The sequence below is a fragment of the Phoxinus phoxinus genome, assembly GCF_949152265.1.
Source record: "Phoxinus phoxinus genome assembly, chromosome: 18".
In the NCBI taxonomy this organism is placed as follows: Eukaryota; Metazoa; Chordata; class Actinopteri; order Cypriniformes; family Leuciscidae; genus Phoxinus; species Phoxinus phoxinus.
This window is the reverse complement of record NC_136893.1, coordinates 16,566,372-16,593,839: the sequence shown is the minus strand read 5'-3', so window position 1 is coordinate 16,593,839 and position 27,468 is coordinate 16,566,372. Positions and strand designations below refer to the sequence as shown.

Genomic DNA, 27,468 nt, shown 5'->3' with positions numbered 1-27,468 from the left:
GAAATGAATCAAATTAAGAGCTTGTGAATCAGAATCGAATCAAATTGTGAAATGGATACCTAAGAACCTTATTGTAAAGTGTTAAGATTTCGAAAACACACACACACACACACACACACACAAAAAACACTGGGCACATAAACGCAGTCACCCCCACTAAATGATGGCCTTAGAACCAATTTTTTAATCATAAACCTGCAGCCAAAGGCACACGCTTCCATGGTGTAATGCAGTCCGCCCCAATGAGTCATCCCTCAATGCCGCATGGGAAATATGAGGACGTGCCCCGATCAAAAGAGCTCTGGCAATAATACGCTCAGTTTATTCTGGAGTAAATGAAGTGTAACGTCACCAGCGATAAGGTTATCAGCAACAGTGATGTCAGACCTTCATCTGGCTGCAGGTGGGAATTAGCTGAATTCCCCAGGCCCGAGGATCCTGTTTCTGACCTCTGTCTTCCGAGTAAATGCATTCTTCAAGCACTGATGTAACTAGAATCTGTTTTTATTATTCCTTTGCACGATGCGGGGCTGCGGCATGATGACACGGTTAATGTCAGAGTAGAAACAGCTCTCAGAGGTGCTGTATGATAATAATTATGAGCCAGAATGAGGGGTTGTAAGGCACTCCCACCACCAGCAAAGCTACATGAAAGCTTCATGCTGCTTCTTAGTTTGGTATAAAAGGTTTCTGACTCCACACTGATCAGAGGGAGCGATGGGTGACTTTAAAGATAGTGTTACTGCAGCTGCAATCAACCTGGCAGATGATGCCCCGTGGAAAAAGATCCAGAAGAACACCTTCACACGCTGGTGCAATGAACACCTGAGGTCTGTGGAGCTGCAGATCAGCGATCTTAAGTTTGATCTGAGCGATGGCCTTGTCCTGATCTCGCTGCTGGAGGTCCTGAGCCATAAGAGGATGTTTAGAAAGTACCACACGCGACCCACCTTCAGGCAGCTCAAGCTAGACAACGTTTCGGTGGCTCTGGAGTTTTTGGATCATGAAAAGGTTAAGTTGGTGTCTATAGGTAAGTTACAACCTGCCTGAACTCTTTCGAATGAAGGTGTTTGCAAAGATCTACAGTATTAGTTTTCATATTTTCTAGGCACTTGAACAACATGTTAAAGATCTTGTTTCTGAATATTGTTAAGGTAAAGTTCGTAATAAAGCAATCTGCTGTTTTAATGTGAGGTATGTCAAGTAGAAAATATTTAGTTCAAGACCAATTAAATAAGAATAAAGATGAGTTGGAATGTTGTGAAAGACTTAACTTTATATAAGCAGAAACCTAATTGGTACTGTGCTATACTATTTAATTTGGTATACTAATATAAATGTACATGAGTTAAAAATGTAAGTTCTTAGATCACAGATAAACATGGTTAAGGTGAAATTATCACCTTATACTCCCCTTAAATCAAAATCATGTAGTAATTAGAACGAACAAACCACAATTCACCTCTAATTATACTAATTACACTAAATATTAAATATAATTGTCTTTATGCTATTAACAATGTTTCTGGCTGACAGAAGCCGAGGCTATTAAACCATATCGGTTTACATCAGGTATTTATTTGGTTACAGTAAAGTATTGCTTAAAACATTCAACATTTTTAAATTTCCTTCATTTATAATGTGATTAAGGGTTGTTATGGTTGACTAAAACTGTTAAAATTGTTTTCGGTAATTGAAATAAATCTGAAATAAAATAAATATTAGAAGAACTTAAATTAGAATAGTTGATTTATCAATAAAATGTATCAATTTAACTGATAAAATGTCTTAAGATGACGTGCTAAAATGAATAAATTAAAGCATATTAATAAAAACTATTTAAAATGATGATAAACTCAAACTAAACTCTTTATTGTATCTATATACAGTTTAATTTGTCAAGAAGGTCAGCAGCAAAGTCAAGATGTAAATTATTTTGCCTGTTGTCTGAAAAGCACAAGCATTTCTTCAGAATGATGTTATAATACAGCGTAATTGCTGCTCCCACACTGACACTAAAACATGTTTTTCCTGTGAATTCCTGTTGCCCCTTCCCTAATTAGGGAGGGAAGGCCTTGGGTCAAAGAGTTTTAGTGTCAAATTGGAGATGGCACTTCAGTCAATTAGCTGTGAGCTGGACTGGAACAATGTTCCCAGTTGAACTCTCTTATTTGAATGTAATGGTTAACCATTATGTTAAATACACTAACTTGTGTTACCAAGAGAAGGTCTCCATCTTGAAGGAACAAATAGATACACACCTTCACTGTCTCCATTTAGACAGTAAGGCCATAGTGGATGGGAATTTGAAGCTGATCCTGGGTCTAGTTTGGACCTTGATTCAGCATTACTCCATCTCCACCCTGGCGTGGGAGGATGAGGCAAACGATTCTGTCTCCAAACTGACTCCAGAGATAAGGCTTCTGGGATGGATCCAAAACAAAGTCCCTGAACTGCCAATCACTAACTTCAGCCAGGACTGGCAGGATGGCAAGGCTCTTGGTGCATTAGTGGATGGACTGGCACCAGGTATTTCTTAAATAGTCTTCTTTAAACTCCCCATGTGTTGAAAGGGAAAACGTTTTTATTTTTTTTTGGAGAGGTTTTCATCTTAAGAAATGATTGTTTGCGCTTCCACAGGCTTATGTCCTGACTGGGAGAGCTGGGATGCAGTGCATCGGGTGAGTAACACAAAAGAAGCCATGCAGCAAGCAGATGACTGGCTTGGAGTTCCACAGGTGAGTTCAACCAGAATACACTACTCGGTGTACATACATTTTGATAACCTCCTTAGGGATTCTGTTATCCTCAATTGACAATTTTTTTACACTATTATTTTGTTTTATTAAATGTATTAAGCTCATAGCCCCAGAGGAGATTCTTGATCCAGCCGTGGATGAGCAGTCAGTGATGACATATCTCTCACTTTTCCCCAAAGCCAGACTGAAACCTGGAGCCCCACTCAAGCCAAAGAAAGGTTTGGCCCTTTATAAAAACCCCTGCTATTTAGTTTTTTAAGCCCCATTCACAACAATGATGATATAAACTACATTTGATAATTGTTTTAATTCTATGAGAATTTGGAAGTCCACACCACAGCCATAACAATAACAACACATGGAAACAATTGTTGGATGAAATTGTTCATCAATCGATGAACAGCCAATAGTAAGTCGCTTTGTTGCGACTGTTTTTCATTGGTGGAGCAATGTAAGTTACTCAATATTAACTTTACTGAACTGTTTAAAAAAAAAATCAATATTACACATGCATTAGTGCTGTTGTTGGTCTCAATACAAGCAGCACCTGCGTCCTCAAACCTGTCAATACCTTGATGCTGATTTTTTTTTTAAGAAAAGGTCAATTTTTTTTTTTTTTTTTTAATTTTTGTATCACCCTCTCATGTATCACCTTTTAAAAATGTTCTATTATTTTTTATTATCATTTTAGTGCCAAAACCCAAAGCCTGTCGTGCCACAGGACGAGGATTGCAGTCCAAAGGCATGAGAGTAGGTCAGCTGGCCGAATTTAAAGTGGACACCTGCAAAGCTGGGCCTGGTAATCTGGAGGTCCTCATTAGAGACCCCAGTGAGTCCATAAACTTCCCACAATCTATAAATATACTCAATTGTGTAACCCCTTTGTGGTCTAAGTGAAATGTCATCCTTTCTGTCAGGTGGCAAAGCAGCGTCTGTCCGACAGAAGGATGCACTTGAGGGTATATACACCTTTGAATATACATCCACTGCTAAAGGAGATCACACAGTGGACATCACCTGGGTTGGTCAGCACATTCCCAAGAGGTTAGCTCTCATTTACACAAGTTCAACATAGAAAAGCATATTATTGAAATAAAATGTTAATGTTTCTCTATTACAGCCCATTTAAAGTCCATGTTGGTTCAGAAGCGGGTCCACAGAAGATCCGAGCATGGGGACCAGGACTAGAGGGAGGGACTGTGGGCTTGTCAGCTGATTTCTTGGTGGAATCTGTTGGTGTGGACTCTGGCATGCTGGGTGAGTGGATGTTAATGCGTATTTAAAAAATGGTATAGCTAAGCAATTAAAATAAATTACAATTATCCCTTTTCACATATATTGTATTTTCTAAAACATGGTATTGCTATGAAATTTAAATGTACTATACACCTTATACTTATTATATTAAGTTTTTATTATTATTATTATTATATTATATAATTAAATCACTTTTCACCAATTATATTTCCAAGGTTTTGCCATTGAAGGTCCATCTCAGGCAAAGATCACATGTGATGACCAAAATGATGGCTCCTGCCTTGTGCGGTTCTGGCCGACTGAGGCCGGTGAGTATGCTGTACATGTAATGTGTGATGATGAAGAAATCCAGGACAGTCCCTTCATGGCTTCCATCAGGCATAAAAGAAAAGACTTCCACCCTGAAAAGGTAAATTCTCTCCTATTAATCCGTTTATGCTGACGTTACATGTGTTCATTCAGTGTGAGAGCCCTTTCTCCTTTCATAGAGATTCATTTTATCTGAAGGACATATTTCCATTAGATGTGAAATTATTTCATAAGGTATGCATGTTGGGTTTCAGGTGAAAGTAGAAGGACCAGGTGTTTCCCAAACTGGGTGCGTAGTGAACCTCCAAACCCAGTTCACTGTAGATACCAGGCAAGCTGCTGAAGGAGAACTTAAAGTTTATGCTCAGGTACTAATAATACAATGAAACATTTATTTTTATTCATTTTAAAAGCACTTTTAATTAATCAATTTTCTTCTTCACAGAGAGCAGATGGAGAATGTGTAGATGTTAGTGTCGCCTCTGAACAGTCTGGTGTCTTTGTCTGCTCCTACATCCCTTCATCTCTCTCCAAACATACCATTGCTGTGTCTTGGGGAGGAGTCATGGTTCCTGGCAGTCCTTTCATTGTGAGTGCATATATTGATCTTAATAGACAGCAGTACATGATCTTTAGAATTCAATGTGTAGGGATAATGCAATATGTGAACATGCACAATAACATCTAATCCTCATTCTAATGCATTTCATTTACATGGTCTGATGAAGGTAGAGAACTCATTTTCCCTATTTGTTTTCCGTCATGATGCATTCATGTTCCAGCCTCTGTTGCCTTATTGAAATTCCATTTCATCTCACAATGGCTTTAAACCTGTCTGGTGATGATGTACAGCTACCCAGCGCCGCAGCCAGAGCTCGCAGGAATGCAATAGGATGTTTATTAGTCTATTTGTGCTGGCATTCCCTCTTGACAGAATGAAACTATGCTTACTGAAATCACAAGTGAAAAAACTTACATTAAGAAATGAGCCTATGAGCATTGAAATATAATCTTCAGTGCTTTGGACGCCTATGATTGTGATGTAAGATTTTGTATGAAATGTGACGCTGTGTCATGACTGTTTCAGGTGACACCGCGCAGGATTAAGATTACACCATGTAGCCCAGTCTGGTTTAAACCAGATGGATCAGAAATGTATTACTCTGGTAAGTTTAAAGGAACAGTTCTTACAAAAATCATTACTCATCATCTTATTCCAGACTGTACGGTGGTATTTGTTCTGTGGAATGCAAAAGGAAAATGTTTGAAGAATCTTCACACTGTACTTTTTCACACCGTACTTTTTCATACAGCGCAGTGTATGAATGACTAGGTGTGACCAGTAAAATAATTATTTTAAATTTAAAAAAATGAAGGAATCAATTCATAAGTAATGTAAAAGACAGTTCAAATTCACAGATAAATAGATATTTTTTAAATTCTTTGTGAATATGTAGTTAAAATAACTTTTGATTCAAGTGATATATTTAAAGGGATAGTTCACCCAAAAAATGAAAATTCTTTCATTGTTTACTCGCTCTCATGTCGTTCCAAACCCGTAAGACTTTCATTTATCTTCGCAACACAAACGCAACAGATCTTTTTATTGAAATATTTACCTGTTGGGTTATAACATCATGCATTTAAACGATTCACAATTGGGAGCAACCAGAGACGTTTGTTAGACCTAACTGCATCATAAGTGCCATATTTGATTTAAGAGATTACTTAAATTTTGATATACATGTAAAAAAAACACATTGTTTGCACATGGGAAAATTTGGTTTTGGAACAGTTCCCATGTGATCACATGTGGAAAACATCAGAAATGAATGTGGTTTTTCTGTTGTGAATGTGAGTGTTTCTGTTCGGTTTTCTTTCTGGAATGACATGAGGGTGAGTAAATAATGATAGAATTTTTGTTTTGAACTATTCCAGTTAAAACATAACAAAGTATCATCGTAACTTTAATTCTGAGAATAGTGTTATTCATGTCCAAGACATTTTTTTATTTTGTTATCTGATTGTGTGAAGATGAAGAGATGGACCTTGATGAAGACTTTCCAGGCAATGTACGGCCTGGTGCTCATGGAGAACTTGTTATGAACGTAACCAGCCCGTCAAACAACCCAGGCGATGCCACAAAGGTATTGAGAAGTACAAATTCTGTGAGTTAACCTGAAAGAACAGTACAGTCAGATGTTGTTGGTTTCATCAGGTAAGGGCTCGTGGTCCAGGCCTAAAAGAAGGTGTTCTTGGAGATCAGGCAGAGTTTATCATTGACACAAGCAGCGCAGGCAGTGGACGACTTGCCATAAGAGTGGAAGGACCCTGTGAAGTTACACTAAAATATCTGGACAATCAAGATGGCACTTGTACAGTGTATTACCTCCCCACAGAGCGTGGAATGTACAAAATAAATGTCCTTTTTGACAACTCCCACATAACTGGCTCTCCATTCCAGGCTGATATACAGAAACCGATTGACCCATCTAAAGTTTTGGTAACAGGTCCTGGTCTGCTACAGGGGAAAGTCGGAGAACCTTGCATTGTAAATATAGACTGTGCAATGGCAGGATCTGGAGATCTATCTGTGCAGGCTGTCTCTGACTCGGGAGTCATTGTCCAAACTGAAGTGAAGGAGAATGAAGATGGCACCTACACGGCTGTTTATGTGCCTCTAACTGGAGGCGTATATACGCTGCTTCTGAAATATGGAGGAAAGGTGGTGCCCAACTTCCCTGCTAAAGTTATTGTGGGTCCAAAGGTCTACAAAAGCCATGTAAAAGTGAGCAGGCAAGGTAAAAGAACAATCCTAATGTTTGTCAGATGACGAGTAGTTTGCATTTGGATTGTGTTTGCTTGTCATGAGTTTGTCTTCTCATTCATTCTGCTTTTTCAGGAGGCATTGTGGTTGGTGAAAGGGAAACTGACACATGTCAAGTTGTTGCAAATGGTTTGGGTCTCCGAAAGGGCCTCACTGGACGTCCTAATATGTTCAGTGTAAACGCCAGGTAAGGTAGAAGTTAATTTTAGGTATGCATTCAGAGGAAAAAAAAATTTTGACAACCACATTTGATCCATAATGTTTCTTTTTCTCAGCAGATCTTCAGTTGATGATCTGGGCATAACAGTGGAGGGTGCATCGGAGTGTCAGGTGACATGCGAAGACAACGGTGAAGGCATGTATGATGTGGAATATACTCCTTCAGTGCCTGGTGAATATAAGATCACCATTACCTCTGGAGAGAAAAGCATTCCAGGTAAAGCTTTAAATTATGAGAAACAATTGTTATTTCCCCTTTATTTTATTTACTTCAATGATATGAAATAAATCCTGGTATAAGAAGGTTTTTGTTGTAATTTCAGATATGGTTTACAATTAATGGTGAAAGGAATGGAATGAATGCATATATAACAAACTAAATGACATGAATCCAATACTAAGTACAGTACTAAGTTAATTATTGTTATTATTTTGAAAATAGATATGACCAGGTTGTATACGAGATGTCAGATCGGTCACTCATTTATATTTATTGAAAGGGGAAGAGAAACCGGTTTGGGATTTGTGTAAGAATTTCGAGTGTAAACATATTTTAATAGAATGCCAATTTTAAATGATATTAGACAACGTTTTTATTCAGAAAATATGTGAATGGACATTTTTTTTTTTACAAGATTTCTCCTGAAATAATTTTAGAATTTTTATTGTACATTAAATGGTAAATGTAATTGTTATTATTACTTTAGTTGTTATGGTTATATATGCATGTTTTTTTGTATATTGATTGTTTACAATAATTTAACAATCATAAAAACAATGTATTTATTTTATATTATTATTATCATAATATAATTTGATGTAATGATAATCAGATTTTTTTTTATTGAAGTACTATTGATTTTGCCATGATATGGAGTTAAATCATAAATCATAAATAACTAACTGACACCATTTACAAAAGTGTCACTTGAATGTATTTTAGAATTTTTGTCTTGTATTAATATTAAATGTCTTTTATATAGTTTTTAAATAATTGTATGACTTTAGTTATTCAATTTGTTACAATGAAAGTAGCTGTGCTGCTGACATAGCTCTGAAATTTGAATAAATAATAACGATGATGTTTTACACGAATGCTGTCTGTATTCAACAGGAAGTCCATTTATTGCATCAGTAGAGGATGTTTCTGCAGATTCTGGAGTCTGTCTGCAGTCAGGGCTTTGTTTATCTACAAATACTGTTTCTCATGGTAGGTCAATTCAATTTTTTTGCTTTTTTTTTAAATGTCCAAGACATGTCTGCACATTATTTTAATTGGTGTAGGTACAGAAATGACAGCGATCAAATACAATGGAGATGGGATTTACACAATGAGTCCAACTCCATCAATGGAAGACGGAGAGTCTCTCATAGATCCTCAGAGTCCTTATAAAAGCAGCAGGTTAGACAATCTTTTAAAGCAAGTAAAGCAAATTATCTGAATGTCTTGGAAGCAGAGTACCTTCGAAAAGCGGATTGTAACTACTCTTTACTTTTATTTTTTTTAATCATAGTCCCATCCAGTTCCAAGCTCTGCCTAATTGTGACTGTGATAGAGAGCTTCCCTCAGCTCATGCTGCAAATATGGCAGAAATTATTGTTCCAGGTTTTAAAGGTAGAATCTGTGGTAGAACTTCCCAAACGTTTACGATTGACTACAATAGCAGTGGAGAAGCACCTGAGACTGTTGCTGTGGTGAGACCTGATGGTGAGCACAAAGTATTTTGACACTTATTTTTTGCAATCATTGGACAAATCTCTATCTCCGAGATGCTGTGATTGTTTGCACTGTAGGTTCCATGGAGCTCCTGGAGCTGAAAAAAAGTGGAGACGGCACTTATAGCGTTGTCTATTTGCCCACCATGGATGGCTGTCATTTATTAATCGTGAAATTCACTAGTGAGGAGACTTTTAATAGGTGAGAAATAAGTTAAGTTTATTTGCGTAACAGACTTAGATGTTAAATTTCATATACCGGTAAATAAGTTAATTCCAAATCAAGTGTCTTTTTGTTTTATGCAAGTAGCATCTTTGCTTTTTATTTATTTATTGAAAAGTCTAAAATATAGTTTTATATTATTATTTAAATATAGCTGTTTTTTGTTTTTTTTACAGACAATTCAAGTTTCAAGTGTTGCCGATAGATGATACAGCTCAGGTTAATGTAGCCGGTCCAGGTCTGACATCAGGAATGTGTGCCTGGCATCCTCAAACATTTACTGTCGACTCCACCTCCACAAAAAAAGTTCCACAGTTTGTTGCAATAATGACACCAGATGGTATTACACTAAATACTATGTTAGATCACAACTACTAATGTCATATTTCAGTTACACATCTTACAGTTGCACATTTTATTCATCATTAAATAGGCTTGACTGAAGTATTTGAGGTCAGAGATAATGGCGATTGGACATACACCGTGAACTACACCCCTTCAATGGAAGGGCTTCATTCGTTGATGGTCAAATATACTGAAGATGCTGCTTTTGGCAGGTATGAGCATTGCATTTATAGGTATGAAATATTGATTAAATGCATAGGTCATGTCACATAGAGATGGGACTCCACAGATCCACCTTCAACTGACATGTAATATGATGCATGTTTTTAATTTACAGTCCTTTCAAGTTTCGAGTGCTGCCTATGCCTGATTCTAAATCTAAGGATCATGGATGCCAAGGCTTGAGGAATGGGACTCCAGTTTTTGGATTGGATTTAGACGCACAAGTGTGTGTAAACACTCCTCAGACCTTCACAATCGATGGCAGTAGCACCGGAGAGCCGCCAGAGACTGTAGCTGTTGTTACACCTGATGGTGAGAATGTAATGGAGAGGATGTTTTCTTTGTCATTTTAAACTATAGAATTTGGCTAACTGTTTCACTTTGCAGGCAAAATAATGCTATTAAGTGCAAAAGACAATGGAGATGGAACATATTTAGTGGCGTATTGCCCTTCTGTTGAAGGATCTCACTCAATTATGGTCAAATATACCAATGATGATTCCTTCAGAAGGTAAAGTAGCAGATAAATAAGATGTTAGCGTGAAGCCACTCAATACATGCATGTCCTCCGGTTCTTATATTGTGCTCTTTCAGACTTCACAGGTTTAATTCTGGTAGAAGGGATGAAGATGTCTTAAATAAAGAGGAACCTTCGAGTCAGGAGGGAATCAATGTCATGGCTCCTCAAACATCTGCCAACGGCTACAGTGTTGCACCAGAGACTGTCACCATGGTGAAAGCTAATGGTCAGAACCATGTTTTTGATATATTGCCATTTTGCCATTTGCATGGCTGTGTTTGCTAGGGTAATCAGACAGTTTTTACATGGAGGCTCAATCAAACTGTCCACAGATGTGATGGGCAACAGGGACAGAACTTGTAAGATGGCTTGCGCACCAAATTTGAAAAATTCTGTGATGCACAAATACACCAGTGAAGAGACCCTTAGAAGGTATGAAAGTGTATTTTAGGCCGTACTGTTATGTACAATAAATTGTAAGGCGTTTTATTCTTTCTAGAGAGAAACATTAACATTTGGTGCTTTATTTGTTTCATAGCCTCTCTGAGTCCCAGACAGACTTGACTGTTAAAAATACAGGACCAAAGATTTGTGCTCAAATTCCTCAGTCATTCAAAATCAACTGTAGTAAATCTTGGAAGCCCCCTGAGTGTGTGCTGATGATCACCCCCAATGGTGAGGACCAGCTTCTTTTGAAAGACGTTTTAGATTTCTTTGGCTGTATCCTGTGTAATTGACAGCTTCATATCTACAGGAAAGACTGAACTGACTGAGGTCAAAGAAAACCCAGATGGGACTTACTCTGTGAAATATTCTCCCACCATAGAAGGTCTTCATTCTTTAATGGTCAAATATGCTGATGATGATTCATATTGCAAGTAAGATTTTTTTATTTTATTTTTTTTTATTAAAAATTAAATGATAGTAGTATTTGATAGATACACACACACACACACACACGTGTGTGTGTGTGTGTATATGTAGTAAAAATAACAATAATAGCTTTTTGTAAATGCTATTATTGTGGTAACATTTTAATAATACTAATGTATATTATTACTGATGATGACAATATTGTTTATTTTTTTCATTTACTAAATTTAAATGTAGTACATTGTATAAAATGTTAAATTAATGTAAACATATTTTTATTACCATTAATTATAATGTTAATGATACTGTAATAATGCAGATAAGGAACTCCCGCGCACTATCGTTACTTGCAATTTAAAATTAATGTTTATTAACACACAACGTTTCGGTCACACGACCTTCATCAGGAGTGACTCCCGATGAAGGTCGTGTGACCGAAACGTTGTGTGTTAATAAACATTAATTTTAAATAGCAAGTAACGATAGTGTGCGGGAGTTCCTTATCTGCTAAAACGACTAACTTGTTTGGTCCTATTATCCGATGCACCTATCACCTGCAGGTGTGTGATGGAGTTTGTTCACTAATGATAATAATGCAAAACTATTATTATTAATGATAAATTGTATTATTTATAAAACAATTAAATACAAAATGTATAACACTTGTGACCGTATACTGCAAGTCATTCATATATTCATGATTTCATTCATTTGTTTTTCAGTCCATTGAGGTTTCATGTCCTGCCTCACTCTGCTAGTGATGATGAGCATGGAATAAATACAACTGAGGTTTGTAGTGGACAATCAAAGGAAGATGTCTGTGCTCAAATCCCTCAAACTTTCACAGCTTGCGGCAACACTGAAGAAGCCCCAGAGACCGACATGTTGAAAGCTGATGGTGAGGCCCTGATTATAGATCTGTATATATCGGTTTGGAAGTCATTAAATATTGAGCAGAATTGAAAAAAAAAACCTTGTTTGTTGTGGTATGGATTCCTTAGGCACTAGAGATCTGGTTGAAGTGTTAAATAATGAGAACAGGGCCTATGCAGCAACACGCACACCCTCCGCTGAAGACTCTCACTCCTCAGCAGCCAGAAATCCCAGTGTGGAGGATTTTCAAAGGCAATTACATTCCAGTCTCTATCTAAACCATATGCATTAATCAGTCTCTCTCAGTATCCAATTCATTATTCACTCATTTGTGCTCTATTTATCCCTTGATTAATTGTGACAGGACTTTTAGCCACCAATCATCCTCCTTGCACGCTTCAAGCGGTCACAAAGGTTTTCAAAACAAGGTATGAATGTGTGATGTTTCTTCAAGGTTAATTTGAATCCATTTAATAATGTCTCGAGTCCTTGAGACATGTCATACCTTGAATGTCTTCAACATCTTCATTATTGCTCATCAGGTTGAGGGCAGAAATGTAATTCCTCTTGGTGCCATTAATCAAGCAGGGTTTATATCCTGTGATATAGTCCTGCCATCCGACATAAGTGAAGGGGAAATTACAGGTGAGCTGTTGCTCTGAATTCACTTGCTCAATTTAATGACCGTATCCTCACATCATTATTTTCATGGCATTCATAGGTGAGGTGATCACACCGTCTAGAAAGACAGCACAGCCTGACGTGATTGATAACAAAGACGGTACTATCATTATAAAGTTTGATCCTTCAGAAGAGGGTCTTCACCAACTACTTATTAAATCGACCGGAAACGATCTACCAGGTTAGACTGCACACATCCTCTGGGATGAGAAATGAGAAACTTTCACTTGTCCCTCTTCTTTTTGATCTTCAACAAACCAAAAATAGAAATGTTTTACTGTTGACATTGCAACTCTATGGATTAAATATGATTCTTTCTCCTTCCTGCAGTACTTCCACTGCAGTATTATGCAAATAGTTGTGCTAATCGCAGCACGATGGCCTATGGATGTGGCCTTATGTATGGAATTGCAAATGAGACGGCAACGTTCACCATCTGTCAGGAGGATTCAGCCTCGAGTGAGCATTTGTTTTCTGATTCATAATAACAGACTCTGCATATTTTTGTACACCCACAGGGGGACATGTAACATGATTGCGATTTCTACAGAGTGTGATGGAAAGAACTACAATCCCATTAAGCATTGCGAATGACAATCAAATTAAAAATGGATAAATTTGAAACTGTTTATTTAATGTTGTTGATTATATGTATAGATACAGTACATTTAAAGCTTTTTGCAAAATATGCAGATATAAATAAATGAATACGTATTTTGACAGCATAGCGAGACCTACTCTATTACGCCAATTGCGGTGCTTCATGGGATTTGGCGCTCTCCGCTCTCTTTTTTGGCACGATTTGCTCGCCACGACTCCGATTGGTGATATTTTCTTTATAGCATCATGGGTAATATATTTTTTAACTTGATTGTATTTTTTTAAAATCAAGTTAAAATAATGCAGACTGACGGCTTCAGCCTTCCGGTTTGTCTTTAACAGTTTAAAAGTTGTCATTAAAAATCAATTTTACTTATTGAGAAAATTAATAGAGTTTTTACTTAGGAACCCAACTGTTACACTCTATGGACCCTACAGTAATTTGTTATTTGTTCAGGTGAACTGGACATCTCAATCGAGGGTCCATCTGAGGCAGACGTGCACTGCTTGGACAATGCAGATGGCACTTGTACTGTGAGCTACCTCCCAACTGAGCCTGGAGATTATGAGATCCAAGTTCAACATAATGAAATGCCTATCCGAGGCACCCCTTTCAAGGCTAAAATTACTGGTATGGCAACTATTCATAACGGCATAGTGCTCAAATCTTAAATTAATGCATGCATGCATGGTTTTATAAACCCAATACAGATGGAAATGTGAGAAGGTCACAGGTAAAACTGGGCAGTGCCGTTGACTTCAACATTAACATCACTGAAGAAGACATTAGCCAGCTCTCTGCCAGCATCATGTCACCCACAGGCAATGATGTACCCTGCTTACTGAAAACACAACCTGACAGCCATCTCGGTGAGCCATCTATTAATGTACACACTGCTTCTGTTGGTAAAAATAAAATGACTAGCATTAAAGGGTTAGTTCACCGAAAAAATCTGTCATTAATTACTAGCCCTCATGTTGTTCCAAACCCGTAAGACCTTTGTTCATCTTCGGAACACTTCAGAAGAGTTTTCTGAACCAGCCGTAGGCAGCAAAGTTATTGCAACTTTCAAGGCCCAGAAAGGTAGTAAAGACATCATTAAAATAGTCCATGTGACAGTGGTTCAACCTTCAATCCGTCACTGCATGAGGGTGAGTAATTAATGACAGAAATTTCATTTTTGGGTGAACTAACCCTTTAATGAGCCTAAACAAAAGTTTTAACATTTTGACCTCATCAAATGCACCAAGCATGCCCACATCCTTAGTGCTGGTGAAAGGGATTTCCCCAAATACAACATGTTCCTGGATCAACATTCCAAATCAACCAATCAGATTTGACGGGTCAAGTTCAGGCTTGCAACCTTGGTTGGGTGTTTCTACATCAGTGTTATTCACCTCAGTTCCCTATGATTTTAAGTTATGGGTAGGGTTAGCTTTAGGGGTAGAGATAGGGTTACAGTTAGGACAACATTTTCAGACCGAAATGTCTGGATTAACAAAATATGTTGATCCAGAAACATGTATGTCTTGGCAAGATCATGGTGACCCCCTAGTGCCACTGTCAAACTTCATCAGAGGTGCACTTTGTTTGTTATGCAGGTGTATCATTCATCCCCAGAGAGGCTGGTGAGCATCTGGTCAGCATCATGAAAGACTGTGAGCATGTGAGCAACAGTCCCATCTCTCTTTCCATCAGTCAGGCAGAGATAGGAGATTCCAGGAAGGTGAAGGCCTTCGGGCCAGGCTTGCATACAGGGCACACCTTCTGCATGTCTGCATTTGTGGTGGACACTTGGGATGCAGGTATGAGACTATATAATCCAAATTAATTGATTTATGGCTTATGTTGAGATTTGGATTGTATGTTATGATGGTGCGAACTTTATATGTAATCTAAAACAAGTTTTAAAAAAATATTCCTGATCTTTATACAACCTGCAGGATATGGTGGGCTAACGGTTGCAATTGAAGGTCCCAGTAAAGTAGATGTTCTCACTGAAGAGATGGAGCAAGGAACCTGCAATATATCGTACCACCCTATCAAGGCTGGGGCCTACAAAATCTCCATTAAATTTTCAGATGAGCACATTCCAGGTTTGTAGAGCTGCCTCTTTATGATAATAATATTAGTAATAATAATGTTTTTATATATAATGCAATGAAATAAATAATTGTATTCAACAAGGATGCATTACATTGATCAAAAGTGACAGTAAAGGCATTTACATTGTTAAACTTTTTTTTTTTTTTTTTTTTTTTTTTTTTAAAGAAATGCTGCTTTATTTCTATTGTTCAAAAAAATCCTGAACAAAAAATTTACGTAATGTTGCCGCCAATAGCCTCGTGGGCAGCGCGCCGACATATAGTACCGTTGCGCTTTCGAATCCCGGCTTTCCCGATCTGATGTCATAGTCCAGCTCAGTTCAGTTCTCATATAATGGTGTCAGTGCAGGCAGATCAATAATATTGTTGAATATTAAATGAATATTCAATTAAAGCCATTGGCAACAAAGGTGAAAAAGGCGACAGTGGCAAGGAACCAGGTCACAGAATGGAGAAAAAAACCTTGGGAGAAACCAGGCTCAGTCAGGGGGTCAGTTCTCCTCTAGCCAGAGTAATATTATCTGGCCAGAGATATTATCCTGTCATAATAAACGCCAAAAATTTTTAAAAAAAATGTACACAATGTAATTATACTGTTTTCAACATTGATGATGAGAAATGTTTTTACTTGCACTTCAGTACAATACATATTAAATGTCTCTTCACCAGGGAGTCCTTTTACAGCTGTGGTGACAGACCGTGGACTTATGAGAGAGAACATCACGTACAACCAGAAAGCGTCTCCTATTGCCAGCATTGGGAGTGAATGCAGCTTAGCCTTTAAAATCCCAGGTTAGATGAATAGCACATCACACTAATCCAGATACTATATCTCTCTCCTTAAGAACTTTCCAATGATGAAAACAAACGCATTCCCGTTCATCACAGGTACTGATACTGAGACTCTGTCAGCACACGTGCATGAACCATCAGGAACTCTAGGGGAGGCTGTTATTGTTGCTACTGGCAGTGACACCTATGCAGTGAGCTTTCTAGCGAAAGAGATGGGACTTTATAATGTGACCATTAAAAACCAAGGCCAGACAATCCCTGGCTGCCCACTCCAGTACACTGTCGGCCCACTTGGACAAGGAGGATGTGAAAAGATCCAGGTGTGGGGACAAGGTCTTCAGACTGCTCTGGCAAGTGTTCCAGGTATCCCACTAATATTTCCCTCTTTCTGTTTTTTGTTAGCACAAGGTGTTTTGTTTTGTACTGTCACAGCTGGCTCATTTAATTGTGAGTCATATCAAAAGTATGTGTTGATTTAATTTTGCAGCTGACTTTAATATTTGGTCCCGTGAGGCTAGCGCAGGAACTCTGTCTGTCTCAGTAGAGGGTCCTGGACAGATTAAGCTCCACTTTGATGATCAGCTGGATGATTATTACAATGTGTCCTACACCGCACAAGTGCCTGGTGGGTAATTGCTGTTATGCAGTATACTGTATGTAATGTTTCAAAACATTTTATTGACATTGTCTGGACATAGAAAATATGTCAGAAATATCTGGTCAAGCTCAGGTACTTGAGCTTTAATTATGCATAACTTGAAATTAAAATTAACAGGACACCTGGATATGAGAATGTCAACTTGTCCATCTTTGAAGTTTTGATGATATCATACCGATTTGTGTCATTTTATTGAGAATGACAATTAAATGTTTTACAGTGAGATGCTACTACTTTTTTTACAATGCAAAGTACCATGACCTTTTTTTTTTTTTTTTTTTTTTTTTTTACCTGTAATTATGTGACTTTCTGGAGAATGATGTCATTAGAGATCTGGAATGGTTTAAAAATAAATACATTTGTGATACTATGACAAAAAGTATCTAATATTTACATCTTTAAAAAATAAGTATAGTATTTTATTCAGTATATTAAGACTTAAGGCCTGTTCAAATCAAGGACGATATCTATTATGATAACGTATTAAAGGGCTAGTTCACCCAAAAAAGAAAATTGTCGTCATTTACTCACCATCAAGTTGTTCCAAACCTGTATACATGTATTTCTTCTGTTGAACACAAAAGAAGATATTTTGAAGAATGTTGAAAATCAGACATTTAACGGTAGCCATTGACATAGTAAGTTATTTTCTTACTATAAAAATCAATGGCTACCGTCAACCGTTTCATTACCAACATTAGCAACAATAGAAACGTCCACTCCACAACTATAACAAGAGGAATTATATAATTGGAATCACATTCCAATCCCTTTTTCTCCAGCGGCAGATGTGTGTTTGTATGGACAGCCGCTAATATAGTTATCTTTATAGTTATCGTTCTTGGTGTGAATGGGCCTTTAGGTACATAAACATTTACTGCATAGTCATAATGACGGCAGAAAAAATAATCCATCAGCATATTGGTGAAATAATGAATTTCTGAGTAAGAGAAGGGCCTATTTATAGACATATTTACAGAATGTGTTTTTCTGCAGGAGACTATGAGGTTTCAGTCATGTTTAATGAAGAGCATATTTCCGAAAGCCCTTTCCTTGTGTCTGTCAGTGCCGCCACAGATAAGAGTCTCACACAAGGACAAAGAGGATATGGTATGAATTAGCAATTTTTGAAGACAATTTCCATTTTGCATGGGAGATGTTTGAGCGTTAAGGGTCTGACGGTGCTTTCTATTCTGCCAGTAGATCATAATCAGATGTGTAACAGTTACGAGGAACCCTCTCTGTCAGAGACGGAGATAAACATATCATCCGACAGCAGTGCTGAGCCAGTTTTCCTGTCTAACGCTAGTAAAGTCATCTGCCATGGTCCAGGCCTGAGTAAGGGCATTCTAGGACGCAAAAACACTTTTTATGTGGACTGCAGTAAAGCTGGTGAGTGCAGCTTGACATTAGCTAGAATATTAAGTAACTCGTTTCACTTAAGTAATGAAAAAGAAATGTCTCTCTCAGAACTGAGTGTAATTGCATTTGTGTTGCAGGACGAAACCTTCTCTTTGTCGGCATGCATGGCCCCACTGTCCCCTGCGAGCGGGTGTCGATCATTCACATGGGCGGACATCAGTATAGGATCAACTATGCCGTAAAGGAAAGGGGGAAATACATATTAGCAGTGAAATGGGGAGATGAGCATATTCCAGGATCTCCATTTCATATTAGTGTTCTATGAACTCCATTGATCCATGTATGCGTGTACACTACCATTCAAGTTTTGGGTTGGTAGGATTTTTGTTTTTGAAAAGCCTATTATGCTCTCAAAAAATACGGTAAAAACCAGTAATATTGTTTATTTTTATTGTAGTATTATTACAATGTAAAATGACTGTATTGTATTTTTAGATATTTTGAAATATAATTTAACCCTGTGATGGCAAAGCTGAATTTTCATCATTAATCCAGTCTTCAGTGTCACATGGTCATTCAGAACTCATTCTGAAATGCTGATTTGATGCTCATGAAACATTTCTTGTAATTATCATTGTTGAAAATGGTTATCAGGATTCTTTGATAAGTAGAAAGTCCAATAAAACAGCATTTATTTCAAATACATTTGTATTTGTATTTTACATTGTGTAAAAGTCAGATTAATGACCTTTCTCAATAAAAGTATTAATTTCTTTAAAGAAGAATCTTACTGAACCCAGACCTTTGAACCGTAGTGTACACATTTAAATATATATTTTTAATGTTTTAATTTATATAATTCTAATAAGTAATTATAATTATATAAATATGTATAATAAATGCCTAAAATATATAATGAATATATGCATATATACTTAAAAATAATATAAGTATTATTTTTTAAATGTATTCTCATTCTCCTCCAATTCCTTTATTTTTTTCCCACTACTGTATATTTGATGTAAAACTAAATTGAATGGCTGGTTAAAATCACACATTTGAATGAAGGTGAATTGGTTTCCATTACTTTGCTCGCATGCAGTGATGCCTTTAGACATGTGGAGGATTTCATCTTGTGAAATCTTTTAGAAATTTGTAAGCAGTCTATAAATGTGATATGAGCATGCAACTAAATAGCTTTAAATGTTAAATGGAATTTATATGCAAACATTTTTACATGAAATGACATCGTCATCTAATCTATATACCGTATTCCCTTTATTTATTTTGCGTAAGAGAAATATTGCATTTTCCATCTGACCTCATTGATTTCTCGAGATCATGGGATCACCACAGACCGTTTGCTCTGGATGCCATCTCAGTGTTTGAGGTTAGCAGACAGCCGACTTTTATAATTCGAAGCACTGACCAGCCACAGTCTGACCTTTTAGGATCTGTCATTTCAAACGGCTTGATTAAGACTGACTTCACTGAATGACGTCAGTGTGGGATTGAGTTTATGAAGTAAGTTCATTGCTCTCGTTGTTCCAGATCTATTTGTTGAGTCACATGGCAATTGTTGTTATTTGAACGATTTATACTTTTTTTTTAACCTCAATTCAAAGGTTTAGTTGTCCTAATAATCGCAATATCATAGTAAAATATGCCTGTGAATGTATAAAAACATTAAGGAGAAAAATCGATGTATTGTAGGCAGTGACAGTAAAACGAAGGGATAAAATGATGTAAATATTTGAAGCGCATGGTGAGATATCTAGGTTACATGTATTGATTAGACACGAACAGATGCTGCCAGACCCTCCCCTATCCCTCACCCTCTTTGAATCTGACCTGTACATATGCAGCCTTATAGCAGAGCAACAAAGGTATTTTGAAGTTTTTCATCATTCCCTGACATTTGTAATGTTTGGTAGGCTTTCTGCTTGTAATTGTGTGCTGTATTCTTCTGCAGGGTGGATAAAACCGGAGTTGCCATGGATCAGGATATGATGAATATGTTTGCCATTGCTGCAGGGACTCTTGCTATCCCTCTCCTCCTGTTCATGGCCTCCTTTATGCTGTGGCCATCATCGCTCATCAAAGTCTATTACTGGTAAATGCCACTTATAAATAATATATACATGCATTTACCTTCATTATAATATGCAAATATTAAAGCCCACACTCAAATGTTTTGGAAATGAAAATAAAGATATGTGGAATTGGAAATATTTCAGATGTTTAGGTCCCTAATCATTTGTGACTGACACTCAAAATGTATAACAAATGCTGTATATTAATAATAATAAAAATGTCATTTTTTATTTTCAATCAATCAATTGTTATATCAATTTTGTTATTATCAATCAATTTATGAGCATATTTTTAAACATTTTTTTTATATAGTTATACATTTATTTTTTTCTAAATGCATTATTTTGTTTGTCATTTTATATGGCAACACTACAAAAAAAGTTGTATTTGTTAACTTCATTATGTAACTTCAGCTAACATTGAACATTAGTTTATTACAGCATTTATTCATCTTTAATGATTGTTTTTCTCTTTATATTGTACATTTTTGGCAGATTATGTTTACCAACAGGATTGCAGTGATGCATATTAAATGTGAATGCACATGTTTTGTTCATATTTTCTGATGTGTGTGTGGAGGTACTGGAGGAGAACTCTGGGTCTGCAGGTACGTTATGCAGACTGTGGAGGCTATCGCTTCTGTTACTCGCACAGGGGGAAACCAGGCCTCAGGCCCTCTATACTCATGCTACACGACTTCTCTGCTCATAAGGACACATGGCTCCCCATGCTCAAGGTTTATATTTACATGGCCGGGGTGTGAGGTGGAAAATGGTAATGCTATGTACAGTATATTGTTCATTATAACAGCGATAAGCAGTTTGTGTATTCATCCTAAACAGTACCTTCCCAAACATCTGCACCTGCTGTGTGTCGACATGCCAGGGCATGAGGGTACAACACGTACCAGCACGGATGACTATTCAGTCCAGGGCCAGGTCAAGAGAATACGGCAGGTAATGGCCTGATGGGTACCTTTTTCTATTAATAGGTGTACATATTGCATGTTTGTGTTGGCAGCATTTATGAATATTCCCCTCTTTTACACCACTCAGTTTGTAGAGGCCATTCGACTAAACAGAAAGCCGTTCCACATGGTGGGGACTTCAATGGGTGGCACTGTGGCAGGAGTGTATGCAGCCTGCCATCCCTCAGATCTCTACAGTTTGACCCTCATCTGCCCAGTCGGTTAGTCAATATATTTCGTCTTTGACACCGAATGCATGGATAAGTTCATACAGACATAACATAAATGACTCCCTAATATCACTCCTACATGCTCACATTTGTCTCTGAAGGTCTGAAGAACCAAAGCGAGAGCAAGTTTGATAGTCAGATGCATGATGTGGAGCACAGCCAGTACACACTGAATATTCCTCTCATCCCATCCACCCCGGAGGAGATGGAGGAGATGCTGAAGCTCTGTTCTCACGTGCGCTTCAGAGTGCCTCAACAGGTTAGACACACACACACACACACACACACACACACGTAGAGTTACTCTGGATTCAGAACACACCTTCACACACCATGTGTGGCGTTTACTTTCGTTTATAGATTCTTCAAGGCCTGGTGGATGTACGGATCCCACACAATGACTTTTATCACGAGGGTCAGTATTGATATGTATTTACTAAATGTATTTACTGAATGTATTTACATATTGTAGAAAGTCTTGTATTGCCTAAAGTATATTCTCTATAAACTACCACAGTTTTCATGGAAATTATGAGTGAAAATTCAAAATATGCTTTGCATGAGCATATGCAGCAAATAACTACCCCTTTACAAGTGATCTGGGGCAAACAGGACCAGGTATGTGCAAGCATGCATACAGGAACTAGAAAACATGCACATTGTACAGAGTTCAGTACATACTGTGTTATTTTAGTGTCATTGAGATACTGATGTAGTTTTAATAATATTGTATTTATTTTCAGGTAGTGGATGTGTCTGGCGCAGCGGTGCTTGCCGAGGCTCTTCCGCACTGCCGCGTTGATCTGCTGGAGAACTGCGGTCATTCTGTGGTCATGGAGCGACCGCGACAAACAGCCAAACTCATTTTAGAGTTCATCATCTCTCAGCAGAGCACAGAGAGCACCAGCACGAAGAAGAAATCCTGAGACAGCTCTGCTGTCAGTTGTGTTTTGAGTGTTTTTCAGTTTGATTGATTAAATCACGCTTATAAAAAGTATATGGTAACACTTTACAATAAGATTTTATTAGCTAACATTAGTTAACATGAACTAACTACCGGTATGAGTGCATTTATTGATGCATTTATATATGTCAACATTTACTAATACATTAAAGGGGTCATGACATGTTTTTTTTTATTTTTTTATTATGTTCCCTTAGGTGTAAATATAGTATTACTGTAGTTTTTTTTTACAAAAAACTTTTAAAATGTAGTGATTTATGACCTTTTCCCACCCTGTTTCTCATCCTCTGATTCAAACAGTCTGTTTTGGGGGTGTTTCCCCTTTAAGAGTTCAGTGTTAACGCCCACTGTTATGATTGGCTAACGTCAGTGCCTATGCATCAATTATTAACGCCCCCAGCCAGAACCTGTGCGGATTCAGCGTATTTAAAAAGTAGTTTAAAGTTTTAAACACATTACTTACAGTTTGCGTCGTCGTTGTTGAGCCCAGAATAGTCGGCAAGGACTTATCTTTGAGCAACAGTTTTCTGGCAAAGGCAGCATCATTTTGGGATTTGTTCTCAAAACAGTCATCCTTCAAATGTATAGAACAAACGCTTAAACTAACACTGCCGTGAAAAATAAAGTGCATCCATTTTTCCCTGACGACTGGATCTTTCGCAGCGTATTCAAAGATGTTGTTTGTCCACAGCCAGGAACAGCACATCTGCGTGGCATCGTAATTTCCCTGTACACAGACCCACTCGCTGTCCGTCGACTGAACACTTGTGAGGCGCGACAATGATACGAAATGAGCGTAGTTGTCTTGCGCTTTAAGCGTAGTTGTCTTGGGCTGGAGGCGGTCATATGCAAACGCTGGTACGTCACTTCGTACCGTGACGTCACTTCTTACCATGGATTCAGAACGAGCTGTATTTAGAGCTTGATTAAATAAATGATTCGTTTATAATGGGGAGGACGTCTTAAGCTATGAAACTTGCAGGACGTTTTAATGGTACAAAGACCTCTTATATACTAAAAGATCAAGGCAAATTTGGTTTCTCATGTCATGACCCCTTTAACTAACATTAATGTTAATCTAACAAAGATTTATAAATGATGTATAAAAAGATATTGCACATTGTTCATGTTAATGCATTAACAATAAAGTTGGCATGAAATGGAAGTTATAATTTCTTCCCTGTTGTGATGTATGCATGTCCCAGTGAAATGGCTTCTAGAACAAGATAACATGTAGGGTGGGATTTGATTTTGCCCAAAGGGCGAGAGAGACCCTGTTCTAAAGTGCTGCAGTATATTGATGGTATATGGCATCAGATGGTAATAACATGGTACATTTATGTATAACATGGAACTGATTATGTACCAATGCTCTTAAAGGAATACCCTCATACTTGCATTCATGTCTTAGTAAATCTGGGTCCTATGATTGTAAAGGCTTAAAAATAAAATGAGTGTAATGTATAAAGGACATACATACACACACACGTTACTTTTAATCAGAATTACAATTCTACAGACTTTTAGCAAAGAAATCTGGCATTTGTTTAAGAATCAAACATACAAAGACAACAAATCCCAAACACCCTATTTGGGCTCAGGTGCAGGACAATATTTTTTAAAATATAAAATTACAGACGGACCGCCCTTGTAATTCGCACCCTGGGTATGAAAGTATTCTGAGTTTAAGAATAGTTTGTCATTTAAATGTTAAAATATGGATTAAAACATATTTATTACTTGCACTACAATATGAATTAATTAGAAGAAACCAAGAAACACATTGAATTAATCATTTCAATTGAATATAATTGATCTTTATTAAAATACATGTACATTCAATTGTATTTAATTTATATTTATTAATACAATTATCCTGCTGGAATTGCTGTGCCTACCTAGCACCATTGCAGCGTTTTATCAGTAGCTGTTACTATGGCACATGTCCAATAAAATAGAATTTGCCATGTCCATAAGTTATTGTTGGTGAGATTCTGTAGTTATGTGATATTTGTGCAAAGCAACATTTTATCCCCAGCCTTAAAAGGCAATCTAGAATGTCATTAAATCTGCCGTAATGTACGCTAGTGCAGGTCACGTGACAGTGCGGAATACTGCTGTATTCTCGTCTTTGAGCAGCTAACTCTCAGTGTCCTGTACAGCCGCAACCAAAAACGACGATTAAACCCCTCAGCTCTGGAGACGGGTAAGGATGGGGTCATCCCACACAGTATCACTGCCAGGAAAAACATTTGTTTTATTCATTTATGTCACCGTTAAATTAGTAGTAAGCAGGGAGCTAGCTGTATTTTATGGTAGCTGGCTAGCAAAGGTTCCTTGTAAAAACGTTTATTTTTATTAAAACATGTTCATGTTTTTTAATGTTAGGTACATCCGGTACAATCGCTGGACGTTCCTAACTCTTCTAAACGGTAAGTAATTACGTTGCAGAACACCTGTTTACTTGTCTTCCCAAAACAGCTAGCATGCTATTGAGCATCTCATTCACTGAGCTTCTTCCTCACACAGTAATACATCTTGTGTTTATTATGTGCGTGTCATTACCGTCTCAGAAAATATTCAAAGACCCTATACATTTATTTGCCTTAATGAATGGCTAATACGTTTCTTTTTTGTAGGTGTAATCAAGCATAATATCCGAACTTCTTCTGTGGGTCAGAGCGGTTTACCTATCCTTATCAAATGGATAATGGGGACTGGGGGCATAGGGTAAGTATGTGGAGGATAAATATTTTAACTGAAGTTATTGTTATTATAGAAGTATTATAGTATATTGGTTATTAGCCAGAGTTGTGTTTCATGCAGTATTGCAATTTGAATTTGAAGTACGTAGAATTAAAATAAATTGAAATTCATATTACTGAAAAAAGTGTTTCGTTTTTTTAGCTAGAAAATAGAATTCAGATTATAATAATCAGATCAAACGTTTTTCCATAACTGACATTCAAATAGGTCAAAGTTTCCATAGATAGATGATCTATCTATCTGTCTGTCTGACTGCAAGGTCTATGTGTAGCCTTCGAATTATGACCTTTAAACTTTTAGCTTTTAACAGTATTTGTCAAGCCGACATGTTTGACGAACCATCCTTTTCTATTTCCAGTTCAACACACCGCACTTTAAGTTCTGTCCAATATGATGCAGATTTCAATGCAGAAATTGAAAGAGCCATTTCCTATTTATTTTTTTTAGATCCTGTTATTAGTGATTCACCACAATTTCAGCAACCAAATATATTCAGCTGAAATAGCAAAACGCTAGAGTAGAATTTATTTGGCTGAAATATAGAGTGGCCCTCATTGCCAAATTATGACTGGTTTAATATATCAAACTGAAAACACAGCATAACGGTTTCAATTACCCAAACTTTATTTTCAACTAACTTTAATTTCGGTTTTGGTAAAAGAATGTATGCTTAACTACCTGTTATTAGCACCTTTAAGCAACTTATTCCTTTTGTAAATTTGCTATTAACAAATTAGTCACATTAAAGTCCCTAATGAAACAACTGTTTGATTGTATGATGAGTTGCATTAAAGATTTCTCGCTATTGTCCATCTCTTTTAGTTGACTCACCCAGTCACCTTAAATGTCGGAGGTCAACTCTACACGACTTCTATCTCCACTCTTCAGCGTTACCCAGACTCCATGCTGGGCGCCATGTTCCGCGGCGACTTCCCCACCACACGGGACTCTCAAGGAAACTACTTCATCGATCGGGATGGGACGCTTTTCCGCTACATATTAAACTTTCTGCGCACTTCCGAGCTCACTCTTCCTGTTGACTTCATGGAGACGGACCTTCTGCGTAAAGAAGCTGACTTCTATCAGATCGAGCCTTTAATCCAATGCCTCAATGACCCAAAACCTCTGTACCCACTGGACACTTTTGAGCAGGTGGTGGAGTTGTCCAGCACCCGCAAGCTGTCTAAGTACTCAAACCCAGTAGCGGTTATTATCACGCAACTAACCATAACCACGAAGGTCCACTCGCTGCTTGAGGGAATATCCAACAGCTTTACCAAGTGGAACAAACACATGATGGACACCAGAGACTGTCAGGTGTCTTTCACCTTTGGACCATGTGACCACCATCAAGAGGTGTCTCTAAGGGTCCACCTCATGGACTACATCACCAAACAGGGATTCACGATTCGGAACACACGGGTGCACCACATGAGTGAGCGTGCCAATGAGAACACAGTGGAGCATCACTGGACTTTCTGCCGACCAGCATATAAAGTAGAAGACTGACCCATTTATGAACGTGGTGCCATTTCAAATGTGGTTGCTGCCGTTTCCAATGTGATGTTTTAATATGTAGGTATTCCATTGTCAGTTGTCAGGCCAAGCAAAAAAAAAAAAAAAAAAAAAAAAAATGAATGAATGAAATGTTCAAAATGAAAGCATCAAAACGATATATAATATAATATAAATACATATTCAGGTGATACTCAAGCAACTTTCAATCATCTATGAACACCTTGACCATCTAAAAAAGAAACATTCACCAGAAAATGTTTCAGGAATTCATTCATTCCATCAGATGAGAAATTTGTCAAACATTGTGCACTATGTGCAACATCAACATGTGCATGTATTTCTTACATATTCTTTAAGTATTAAATGTCCACATGGAAATTAATTTCACTGATTTGTTCCATCAGTTTCATTTTAGAAGGGGGAAAAAAGCATCAACATGAGCTAATTGTCTAATTTTAGTCTCTCCTACTGAGTGATTGAAAAATATAAATCATGGAGAGGCTCTTTTCAAAGTTAAATTGTTATAATTATAGGTAAATATTTATATATATGCTTAAACACTTTTTAATCTTATGCCATGGTCCCCT

At 37.3% G+C, this 27,468-nt stretch overlaps 3 protein-coding genes across 5 annotated transcripts; all 3 read left to right on the top strand.

Moving 5' to 3' along the window:
• The first annotated feature begins 621 nt into the window (after window positions 1-621).
• Window positions 622-19,118, top strand: flnbb (filamin B b). 2 transcript variants are annotated; one of them, XM_079588982.1, is made up of 43 exons: window positions 622-1,030; window positions 2,281-2,529; window positions 2,641-2,738; window positions 2,860-2,977; window positions 3,451-3,588; window positions 3,677-3,803; window positions 3,880-4,016; window positions 4,232-4,425; window positions 4,580-4,693; window positions 4,771-4,914; window positions 5,413-5,491; window positions 6,360-6,472; window positions 6,544-7,126; window positions 7,228-7,339; window positions 7,431-7,588; window positions 8,486-8,581; window positions 8,656-8,773; window positions 8,886-9,079; window positions 9,166-9,289; window positions 9,487-9,650; window positions 9,744-9,867; window positions 9,993-10,189; window positions 10,265-10,388; window positions 10,472-10,623; window positions 10,730-10,829; window positions 10,936-11,072; window positions 11,152-11,275; window positions 11,993-12,168; window positions 12,272-12,395; window positions 12,508-12,571; window positions 12,686-12,788; window positions 12,865-13,005; window positions 13,155-13,283; window positions 13,882-14,055; window positions 14,136-14,294; window positions 15,027-15,230; window positions 15,369-15,521; window positions 16,200-16,322; window positions 16,419-16,685; window positions 16,810-16,947; window positions 17,977-18,090; window positions 18,184-18,372; window positions 18,480-19,118. In XM_079588982.1, exons 1-43 carry the CDS (start codon window positions 718-720, stop codon window positions 18,665-18,667), a joined length of 6,777 nt encoding a protein of 2,258 aa, XP_079445108.1. In that variant the 5' UTR covers window positions 622-717; the 3' UTR covers window positions 18,668-19,118. The 2 variants fall into 2 exon arrangements, with proteins under 2 accessions (XP_079445108.1, XP_079445107.1); XM_079588981.1 differs by having other exon boundaries at window positions 7,428-7,588; window positions 18,181-18,372.
• A 548-nt stretch (window positions 19,119-19,666) lies between these two features.
• abhd6b (abhydrolase domain containing 6, acylglycerol lipase b) lies at window positions 19,667-23,765 on the top strand. Of its 2 annotated transcripts, XM_079588962.1 has the most exons (10): window positions 19,695-19,866; window positions 20,139-20,228; window positions 20,315-20,455; window positions 21,016-21,172; window positions 21,279-21,392; window positions 21,492-21,624; window positions 21,735-21,892; window positions 21,994-22,048; window positions 22,151-22,251; window positions 22,377-23,765. In XM_079588962.1, exons 1-10 carry the CDS (start codon window positions 19,862-19,864, stop codon window positions 22,557-22,559), a joined length of 1,137 nt encoding a protein of 378 aa, XP_079445088.1. In that variant the 5' UTR covers window positions 19,695-19,861; the 3' UTR covers window positions 22,560-23,765. The 2 variants fall into 2 exon arrangements, with proteins under 2 accessions (XP_079445089.1, XP_079445088.1); XM_079588963.1 differs by lacking the exon at window positions 20,139-20,228 and having other exon boundaries at window positions 19,667-19,866.
• A 708-nt stretch (window positions 23,766-24,473) lies between these two features.
• Window positions 24,474-27,396, top strand: kctd6b (potassium channel tetramerization domain containing 6b). Its single transcript, XM_079587442.1, has 4 exons — window positions 24,474-24,803; window positions 24,986-25,029; window positions 25,237-25,327; window positions 26,186-27,396. The coding sequence occupies exons 3-4, from the start codon at window positions 25,301-25,303 to the stop codon at window positions 26,870-26,872; spliced, it is 714 nt and encodes a 237-aa protein (XP_079443568.1). The 5' UTR covers window positions 24,474-24,803; window positions 24,986-25,029; window positions 25,237-25,300; the 3' UTR covers window positions 26,873-27,396.
• The last annotated feature ends 72 nt before the right edge of the window (window positions 27,397-27,468 follow it).